The sequence below is a fragment of the Typha latifolia genome, chromosome 1 (genome assembly GCF_019914945.1).
Source record: "Typha latifolia isolate L0001 chromosome 1, TyphaL0001v2, whole genome shotgun sequence".
NCBI lineage: Eukaryota > Viridiplantae > Streptophyta > Magnoliopsida > Poales > Typhaceae > Typha > Typha latifolia.
Window position 1 is genome coordinate 6,828,654 of NC_133086.1, and position 11,530 is coordinate 6,840,183.

At 34.5% G+C, this 11,530-nt stretch overlaps 1 protein-coding gene across 1 annotated transcript; it reads left to right on the plus strand.

Annotated features, from left to right (window-relative positions):
* The first annotated feature begins 2,584 nt into the window (after positions 1–2,584).
* On the plus strand, positions 2,585–10,755 carry LOC140802734 (putative NAD kinase 3). The gene is made up of 11 exons (XM_073158314.1): positions 2,585–2,765; positions 3,160–3,331; positions 4,263–4,382; positions 5,301–5,497; positions 6,574–6,687; positions 6,853–6,947; positions 7,183–7,289; positions 7,706–7,779; positions 8,824–8,902; positions 9,718–10,025; positions 10,252–10,755. The coding sequence occupies exons 1-11, from the start codon at positions 2,739–2,741 to the stop codon at positions 10,558–10,560; spliced, it is 1,602 nt and encodes a 533-aa protein (XP_073014415.1). The 5' UTR covers positions 2,585–2,738; the 3' UTR covers positions 10,561–10,755.
* Positions 10,756–11,530: the final 775 nt, after the last annotated feature.

Consider the following 11,530-nt stretch of genomic DNA (forward strand, 5'->3'; position numbering starts at 1 on the left):
TTAGAATTAGATATTTATATTAAAATTTTATCATTGCAGACTTATATTAATTATTTATTTTAAGACCTCGTGTATCTTAAGTGTATTGAGGTAAGTGCTTACAAGATGACTTGCATTCTAGAGAGAGAAGTGCTTGTAGTCAATAATACTGATGGACTTTCCATCAAATGAATATGTCTATGATTTTAGCTTATTTCCTAATAGAGTTAATCAAAACCATAGCACCTCCAAATTTTATTTTAAATTTTTTTCTGGTAAAATATTCAGCAGTTGAGCGCTTTATAAAATAAACTTTTTGATATATTTCTATCTAAAAGTAAAACTTTGAACGTAGGGCTACAGTGACACAGACTTATTTTGATATTAAATTTAATATATAATCTATTTGGGTAAATAAATTTAAAAAAGAATCAACCAATGTGTTTCAATCTACCTTTCAAGATATCTAACTCTATTTTTCCTTTTCTCTTCTTTCTTCTTTCTGCTAACCAACTTCTAATGCAACTATTCATCAACAACCCACGTAGTTAGTGGGGGAATATAAGACAAAGGAGTCAACCACATCCCATTTCTCCACGTCTCCCTCCACCCAAACTTATGAGATTCTCCACCCACCATTTGTAGTAGACTAGTAGGTCCTCATGTACTAGATTTGGATTTTTTTTATTTGACCAAATTACCCTTTTAAAACTTTTTAAACGAAAATTTCAAAACTTAAACATATAATTACGCTTGTTTGTTGCAATAAAAATTGCTGACTAAGACGACGATTTTTAAATATAGGTATTTAACATTATCAATTATTTATATAGAAATTTGAAAATTATTAAAAAAAAATTCTATTTACGTTAAACTTTATAATTTTTTAATACCTTTTAAATTTTTATACTCAGATTTAATTATACTCGGTCTAGTTATAACTAGTTTGACCAATCCACTGAGATTATAAACGTCCAATCTTGTGGTTGGAATATTTGGGCCTAACTTGCATGGTGATGGTGGGCCAGTTCTCTTTGGTGAATTTTCCTTTTTATCTTTTTTTGGTTAATTACATTGAGCTCCCTAGACTTATCAATTTACCACGTAGATTTTATTGAATTAAAGTTCTTTTTTTTCCACATAGAACCCTCCAACTAAAGATTGTTGCTGTATGACAATAATCAGAGTTCAAAACTAAGATTTTTGAGCCTCTCTCTCTCTCTCTCTCTCTCTCTCTCTAGAGAGAAACTATTGACTACTTGCTTTGGAGACTAAGATTAATTAAAAAATTGTTCTTGAAAAAGTGTTATATGGTGAGCAATTCTAGAGCTAAAAAACAAACATCTTTTTTTCTTTTTCATATCTAATCAAGTTTATTCTTATATTGGTTCAGTAAATATTATTCCTATATCGGAGTCCGAAATTAAGATTTTTGACTTGTCATGGAGGCTCTCTTTCTTCTTTAGCTAGACACTATTGACCTACTTGTTCCAAAGACTAAGATTAATCAAAAAATTATTTCTGAAAATATTGTATACGGTGATAGCCATTCTGGTGCTAAAAATCAAATGTGGTACAATGTTTGCTTTGAGTTTACGGACTCTCCTAAATTGATTTAGAGATTTTTAAATTGGTTCAGTAACAAAACATATTTTTATCTTTTTTTATATATATATTTAATCAAGTTTACTCTTCAAAAAATCAATACTACAAGTCAGGAACCTAGTGGAAGACTGTAGGGTTTTGATGAGTGGGATCAGGGAGTGGAAAGTCTCCCATGTGTTACGTGAGGCTAACCAAGTGGCGGACTGGGCCGCCAACTTGGGTAAAATGCGCTGAGCCCCTACTGTGTGTCTGTGTGGGATCTAGGGGACTCTATTCACCCGGATCTATGTAATCCGTTGTATTTTGATTCCTCGGGTTAACCAACCGGGCAAATTAATCTAGCTCTCCTTGCACTTAAAAAAAAGGGAAAAAAAAACAAAAAAAAACTAACTAATCAAATTAGAGGCTTAGTTTCAAACCAAATAATGCAGCGTTTAGGGTTCCACGGAAGAGACATGGCAAAGACTATTCATAGAGAAATTAATTAGTGCTGTTTTAGTAGGCAACTTTTCCTTATTTAATTTTCATAAAGATATTTTGATTTTGAACCGACATGAATAGACTAGATTTTTTTTTCCAACCACTCTGGGCTTCGGTGGGGCCATCTAGCTCGCACTTGGCTAGATGCCTACATATAGTTAAATGAACGAAATACTTTAAGTAAGTTATAAATTAATATATTAGTAAATATTTATAAATGTTAAGATAATAAGGCCTTTTAACAAACTAAGCACGATTCCATTTGGCCATATATATATATAATTCTATGAACTATTATTATTTTTATATGGTAAAAAAAAATAATCAAAGAGTGGTATGCAGCTATGTATATATAATGAAAAAAATTATAGCTCTAAAGTATAATTTCCATTACGGTATGAGTATGTAGACCGAACGCCTGATCAAATTTGTGACGTTGAATAAATAATGGAAGCGTTGGCGTTGACGTTGACCAATTGGTGCCCTGCCCGTGATCCCCAGAACGTGACGTGGGGCGTTTGGTTGTCATCTGACTTCCGCCCTTTCCGACGCCGTTATCCGTGTGGGGGTCCCGATTCGCCACCCACCTGACTTCCCTGCTCCTCCTCCTCTTTCCAATTTAAACCCTTCCCCGATTCGTTAAGCCTCACGCGATCTCTCCATTGCTGGCCGCCATGTTTCCAGATGAGCTAGTGCAACAGGTATTAGTTCTTGTTTCAGATTAATTTTCCTCTCGATTTGAGTTGATTAAATCCAAATCCGGACTGTTTTATAGTTCGACTTGGCATCTAAGCCCTTGATTTTGTTATTTTTCCTCTCAATTGTGGTAGCTAGGCATGCAGTTGTATGCGAAATCTTTGCTAGGGGTTGGAATAATCAATAAATGAGCTGTCTTTGGTTCAAATGTGAGCCTTGACCTATTAATTCCATCTCTCCTGGCACAATTATATGATAAAAACACTTGAGCAACTCCAACATCTTGATCGTATCTTATTAGAAATCTTCCCAATTTAACCTACTGTTACATTTTTTTTTGGTGGGGTATATTGATCTATATTTTATTGGTTCCTAATGTCTTTTATCTTTTTGTAACAGGCTTCTGGTGATAAAGTAAACATTGATATGGCTTTTTCACGTCCAAAAGAAAATGGACATCTTGCTCCAGTTACTGCCTCGAAATCAGAAAAGTCAAATTATGAACTTCTTCCTCAGACGCCTGTCAAGACAACAGATGATCATCTTGTTGAATTCTCAGAGACTTTGAGAAGTAAGAATATCACTTTAAGTTATTTCTAGCATGATTCATAGAGAACTGTTACAATTCTTTTAAAAACCTAATGAACATAACATATAGATATAACTATAAGGTGTTCGTGTATATATATAGAGAGAGAGAGATGGAGATGGAGACGGAGGTGGAGATGGAGATGGAGATAGAGATGGAGATAGAGAGAGAGGAGAGAGAGAGAGAGTTGAACTAGAAAATTTATGTTAAAACTTTGGGTGAAGTTTTGACACTTTTTTAGCCATTGATTTCACTTCAGGATTGTAAAAAAAAAAAATCTCAACAGGGAGATTGGAGAGAGATAAACTACTCACTTTATTTCACCTTGTGATAATTTTTTTTTTTCGCAAATATCAAGGCGCAGTTAGTGGTTGGAAAAGTGTTATATCTTTTTTACAAGATATAACATAAAGTTTGCACTCTGGCCCATATATAGAAATGCTCTTTATCTATCAAATCTCATAAATTTAGTTAACCATAGTCTGCAATTTCTTTTATGCTTGGATTATGATGAAACACTGTTTGATGTTGAGTAATTTTAATCAGCTAGGAAAACAACCAAGCAAAGTCAATTGGAAGACTTGACTAAGTTCCCAGCTCTCTTGAATTTCAATATTTAAAGGATGTTTTTAGTTGTGTATGATTATATGTAGGAATTCAAGTTTTATAATGTACTTCTGAGTTTAGGTCATTGTTTTAGCTAAAATTAGATTTTCTTTGAGATAATTGAAATTCTACGAAGAAGCGTTTGAAATTTCCTTGCTGCATACTCTCTTTGGGAAGAACTTCTTGTATTCTGTATAACACTCTCTGTCTCTCTCTTTAATCAATCAAGAATTTTCTTTACGTGACTAATGTTATATGCCTTGTTTAGTTGTGGGCTAAAGTATAAATTTTCCGTTGCAATTGTTAGCTGTTGCGAAATCATTACGACGAGTCGCAGAAGCAAAAGCAGCTGCACAAGCAGAGGCAGCAGAATGGAAGCGTAAATACGAATTAGAGAGGGCACGCAGCCTCCAATATGAACATGAAGGTTTCCCATCTATCAGAAATTGCTTTTTACTCATCTTGGTTTACTCTTGACTCTTGAGTGTTGACTTATATTGCATAGTGAGTCCAGAAAAAGGAAGTTATTATGTGCTAAATTGTTGTTAGGATGTTTCATGAACAAAACAAATATGTAAATTTTGTAGTTAAGCTGCATGGTGCAAGGAGTCCTATTGAAACCAAGAAATATAGGCCTGCCTGCCATCCACACCAGAATAGATAGAGTTTTCCGAAAAAACCTGCTAGTGGAGGAAGACCTCCTAGGGATAAGAGACATAGGGCTAAAGAGAGAGCCAAAAAAGGATCTTTCGTGTATAATCCTGCATAATCTCGAATGTTATCAGTTCCGGTACATAGACCAAATAATACAATGCGAGCAAAAGTTCCTAGATTCATGGAGATATAGAACAGCAGTCTTCAAATTTTACATGGAAATCTGAAGTCATCTAGATATTACTATAAGCTGCAAGTTAACCAACCTTCCTATGACAGTAACCTAAATGCGAAAAGTTCAGAAGTTGCCCTGAGTCCCACTACATTATGGCGCCTTGTCACATGGTTCTTACTTCTTACTTCTTATTTCTTACTTCTTACTTCTTACTTCTTACTTCTTTGTAGCAATGATAGATTGATGATGAAAATCATAGGCATGTGAATATTATATATTATAGACCCTTGTCGGTGGATCTTAGTACAATTTGTTGTAAGAAATGAATATATACATAAAATGAATAAATTTAAAGTGATCGACTAATTATTTCTTTTTAAAATCATTTGAAGAAATAAAATCTTACGAACTCCCTTTTTTCTATTGTTAAGGTGTTGAATTTTGTTGAGTGAGACCTTTATTCTTTATTTTATGCATATTTCATCCAATGATATGCGATCATTTTCTGAATTGTAGCCCTGCGATCCGAAGGCTGTCCTTGTTGTTCCAAAGATGAGAAGATGGAGAGCTCATCCGATAAAATTGCGGTGTGTTCTCGTGCTATGCAACAAACTGAATGTTGTGGAACTAGTGGAATTTGTTCGCATGAGATTCTCAGGGATGAAGTTGCAGGCTCCAATTCAAATTCAGTACGCAAAATGGTGGCAAGAAAGGTAAACACAATGTAGGCTTGTTTCTCCCACTATCTTCATCTGGTGAATGTCTTTAAATTCTTAACCTAAATGACCAACTTCAATAATTTCTCTTGATAACCCTATTACCACTAGAATTTGACCTAAGCGTCCATTTTCCTTTGCGAGTTTCCAGCAATTTCCATTGAATCTTGTTGATCTTGTCAAAATTCTCAATATTGAAATTGATCTGCTATTGTTTAATATTATAATTTGACATCATAAAATGTCCTTCTATTATATCCTAGACCCTTTATTTCTCCTTTTGAATGATTCAAAGTCCTTGTGTGCAAATGTTTGGATGATGATGATGCCCAAGATGGATGCATCCACCAAAAAGTAGCAGTTCATGAAGATAGTGACCACAGGGAGTTACAAAGCCTAATAAATGTCATATAGCTTACTAGATGGGTCAAAAATACTAAAGCACAGTGCAGTTGTAAACCAATACCCATATATAATATTAGGCTGAGCTAATGGCTGTACATATGGTAGAGCTATTAAGTGTTTAAGAGCCTGAATTTAATCTGTTTGAGGCTAAGTACCTTCTTTTATATCAAATCCCCTGATATGTTGATTCATTTTCTTAAGCTATTGATATCTTCTAGTCAATCTCATAAAGTTTGCTTTTTTCCATGTTGTTGGCTGGTCATTCTATGTTGAGTTGACTTCTGTACTGATTTTCTTGCTGTTTCTTTCTGTAAATACAAACTTTACCCATTAGTAGCATAAGAAAGTTGGTTCTCTTTTATGTCACTGGGTCCTTCTGTCCACCAAAATTATCAGTGATTGCTGAAACTGTGATACAAGTATATAACATTCATGTGTATGTTATCTGAGACTTTCTATGAAGCTGCTAGTGCAAATTCTTAAGGGAATAAGAACAATTTGACAGATAGGCACACACCACACCAGATATACGAACTTAGGTTATGTGAATAAGATCATTCAAACCTTTTATTTCTCTTGAGTAACTTATCTGATTTTTTTTTCCTTCTAAGTGGTCTGGTCTATAATTAGTGCAAGTTCCAATAAGGTATCTCTTTTACACATTCCAGGCATCCTTTAAACTTTCATGGGGTTGCAATGGAGACAAAAGTGGCCAGCACAAGCATGAAGTTGTGTCCTTTGAGAAAGGAGATATAACAACTGCAGAGCGCAGCAGTAAGCAAGTAATTTGTCCCCTTTGATTATAAATTTGTAACAACCATGTTGCATTAAGAACTGCCTCTTCTTTTTAGGTTATGTCTATGAAATGCATCAGGACTCTAAACATTAGTACTTAATGCTTGCTTTATTTTCTCTTCCTTTGCTTAATTTAATCATATTATTTTCAGATTTTGCTGAAATGGGAATCCTCGCCGCAAACTGTTCTGATTGTGAATAAGCCAAATTCTACTACTGTTCTTGCACTCTGTGCTGAAATGGTCAGGTGTGCTTTCTAGAATTTTTTTTAGCAATTATCATCATACTCCAATTCTTCTGCTTTCCTTTGTTGATGTCCTTTTGTAACAGTTTCAGGACATCCTTCTATCTATTGTAAAGAAATTCTATTTTGGCTAACTCAATTACACTATATCAGTTATCTATTTGTAATTTCTTTTATACTTCACAATGTCCTTATCATCTAGTTGGCTGTTATGTAGCTTCATTTTTATGTTCCACAGATGGCTGAAGAAGCAGAAGAATATAAATGTTTTCGTAGAGCCTCGGGTGAGGAATGAACTTCTTACAGAGTCTTCTTACTTTGATTATGTCCAGACATGGGAAGATGGTAAGTGGGAAAATCTTAGATCTCGCATTTCTAGTAACTTAATACAAATGGGTGTCTTGGTGTCAATCTATATATAGTACAGAAATCATAGATTATAGAATCTGGAGTCATGAACACAGTTAGATCCTATGGAACCGAACGACTTTCCATGTCCATATTCTATAATTTTGACTTAAAGTCAACCTTTTACTCATTTTATCATATTGTGAAGTCTATAGTGATATTTTGCAGAACAATTGGTGAGTTAACAGTTGTATCAAGGATCACAACATTGTTCTGTTCAAATCTTGTAAAAGTCTCCACTTAGTCGATCTTTTCTGCAAATCATGATATAATATTCTTTAACAGCTTTATTTTAAATCAGTATTTGGCTTGCATTATGTGCGCTCTGTGTTTAACTAATTCATACACAACAGATGAGGAAATAAAGCTCCTCCACACAAAGGTTGATCTTGTCATAACTCTTGGTGGTGATGGAACAGTTCTATGGGTATGCAACTTGAAACCTTTTTGTATTCTAAATTTCTAAATTAGGAATAATGTTTTGATAGAACAATTTCTTTTCTTAAGTTCCTCATATTCAATCTTATTCTAGAACTTCCTGAAAGTAATATTCAAGGCATGAAATTATGCAAGTAAACTAAATATATTTGCTTCATATTTTATTGATTAATTCATGTGCAATAGAGAATGGACTCCAGCACGTCAGGAGTGGATGACTTGTTAAGAGTATCAAATTCTTAGTTTGGAAAAGTTAAGAGGGCCGTATCCATATAGGTAGTATAGAAACCAAGTGCTAATTCGCTGACCTAAAACACCTTAAATCAAAGCTCAATGTAGAAGTCATGGAAATGCAAAAGAATTCCCGAATAAATGCGATAAATAGGAAAAAAATCTGAATAAATTAAAGGGCTGGCCTCTAATTTGAAAGTTGCCATCTTTCTTCTTTAAATACATTCTTTCATGGGTTTGCCTTTCCGTCATGCAGTCCTCAAATATGCTTGATTTATTGAAGCCCATTATTAGTGAAATTTATTACATAATTATCATTTTGAAATTTAGCCTATATTGGAGTAAAAGCTTTTCAATTTTCTACATGCCTTCTCAATTGTAAGCTACTTTTTTGATAGACCCTTTGCTTAGCTTTCATCATGAATGTTGATAACTTGACATTAGTGAATAACTCATTATTGAGAGCATTCTGTAAGTTGAAAATTAGCAGATTCTCTTTAAGACTATTTAATATATCCTAAATTTCTAGATTCAGTAGGTAAACACAGAATTTGAGCATTTCTGCAAGTAGAACGCATGCATATCATCTTCTTCATAAGATGTGCTTGTTGCAACTATGGTATACATACTGAAACAATCAATTTTACCCGGACCTCAATCATGCATATTCAAACTTCAGTTGTTGGACAGCTTGTATATTTTCTACCATTGATTTGCATTAATTATTTTAAGATGCAAACCGCTATTTAGTTACTTTTCACGGAACTCTAGATCATGATAATGATATAATTTATTTATACAGGCAGCGTCATTGTTTAAAGGACCAGTTCCTCCTGTTGTTCCTTTCTCCCTTGGATCATTGGGCTTCATGACAGCTTTCCGTATCCTCTTATTATTATTATTTATTTCGGAACTATAACTGCACTGGTGTTTACCATCTGAACTTCAAATAGTATCTCTATGCTCAAGTGACTGATACTTTTGGCTATCATGTTTCTATACCAACTCCACACATTTTCCAAATTTTTCTATATGTTTTTGTTCCTTCTTTTCTTATTTACATATTCTGCTATACATGCCATGTAGCCTGTTGGGCTAGCACAAATACCAACTCAAAGATGCACTTTTCAATGTTATTCAGTTTGTCTAATGCGAACTCCCTTTTCTCTTATAATTGCTGAATGATAGCATAAGAAAACAGATAGAGAGTAAACATGTCGTTAAATAATTAGACAGTAGAAATGACCCGGATTAAGAAGCATTCTTTACATCAGAACTCAAAAGAAATATGAAAACTGATTTGATATTTGTTTTTGTTATAATGGATGATAATGGATGATTCTTGGGGTTTCATAAGTGAATCTTAGAGCAACTCATTAAGGCTTTTTTTCATGCTTTAATGGTTAGAAGCATTGCTGTTGAGCTTGATCTATCATATGTACATCAATATGTCACCAACCTTGAGGAATGTGAATCTTGAATATCAACAAATATTACTTTGGCATCATTATTCTTGCAGTGCTTGACAAAAGTTTACCTTTTGGCACAAATATTTTGGAACTATATATCTGTTGTGTGGAGAATAAAGGAGGTGAACTTTGCATGTCTGTGCTATGATAGTGAAAATTACTTTGTATGGAACGTAATGTTGCTTAGTCATAATTGCTTTATTTTTTTAATCTTTAACGTCTTCTAGATATTGAGCATTACCAAGATTGTTTGGATACTATACTGAAAGGACCATTTAGCATCACATTGCGCCACCGACTACAGTGTCACGTGATCCGTGAGGCAGCTAAGGACGAATTGGAAACTGAGGAGCCAATTTTGGTACTGAACGAGATTACAATTGATCGTGGAATATCATCATACCTCACTTATCTGGAGTGCTACTGTGACAGCTCTTTTGTCACATGTGTACAAGGGGACGGTTTGATACTATCAACAACATCCGGAAGCACAGCTTACTCGTTAGCAGCTGGAGGATCAATGGTTCATCCACAGGCATGCTTTTACCTTTCATCTTTTCCATCCTATTTTATGTTTAGGAGTTTCTCCTGGTAAAAAGGAAAATTCAGCACACTGGAAAAACGCTACCTAAATTTAGTTTTTCCCCCTTGATATCATTCCAGGTTTTCTTTGTGATACTTATAGACATCCTACTTTGACATATCAAACTGCTTATACTTGATCTGCGGCTGTTTAATCTGTATGTGATATCAAACTGCAGGTTCCTGCAATACTCTTCACACCGATCTGCCCACATTCATTGTCATTCAGGCCTTTGATTTTACCAGAGTATGTGACTTTGCGAGTTCAAGTACCTTTCAACAGTAGAGGGCATGCATGGGCGTCTTTTGATGGCAAGGACCGGAAGCAGTTGTCAGCCGGCGATGCGCTTATCTGCAGTATGGCGCCTTGGCCAGTGCCCACAGCTTGTCAGGTGGACTCGACGACCGACTTCCTCCGCAGCATCCATGAGGGCCTTCATTGGAATCTGAGGAAGAGCCAATCATTTGATGGACCCCGGGATTCTTAGACCGGCCATTGTATGAACTTATGATCAAAACGCAAGAACTCCCGGAACCAATAGCCTGGGCCTGATCCAATGAATTTTCGCTGTTATTCAGTTGTACAAGTTTCGACTCCCTCACCACTTTTGTAGTAACCAGAAATTAATAACAGTAATAATAATAATAATAATAATAGATTTAATGCGTATGCATTGGCAAAATCTCTGATGTAGAAGTTCTAAGCTTATTGGCTTCACAGAAGATAAACTGAATCTTGATAATGCTGAAACTAGCAACGATAGTTTGAGCATTCTCACTCAATGAGAAAAATGGTTGATATTCTTTTCGTGGCACTCGAGCAGGGCCATTTGCAAGGCAGCGACTTCCAAGTGAACAACAGAAGACATTACGATAATGGCTGCCTGCCAAGAGAGGGACGCTAAAAGGAACGCGAATAATAAACCTGTTGATTGATAAAGCTACCACCACTCACTGGTTAAACTTAGACGCATTCAGATTCAAAAGTTTAATCTTGCTGTTGCTGTTGTTAAAAAAAAATTATACAAATAGGCTTCGGGACTTAAACCATAAAAATAATATAAAATATAAACTTCAAGGTAGGGGCAAGGGTGTCAAATGCACATCCCGGATAAATAATCAAACTAGTCCTCTTTTATATTTTATTTATCTAAATAGATTACTCGCCTAAATAATTTTTAAATAAAAATGCAGAAAACTTTATTTTTATAAAACACTTTTTTTTTCAGCATTTTCTGAATAGAAAACACCAAAAGAGATCTAAAAATATAAATTTTTTTTAAAGTAAATATAGAGGAACTACGATCTTTTCTCACAATTCCGAGCACAGTTGGTTTTCGGAAATCACTGCGTCATTTCAACTTATATACTTCTCTATATTTGTAGAATATATTTTACATCATAAAATTACGATGTTATAAATTTTTTTATGTTTTTATCTTTATCTTTCTTATTTAG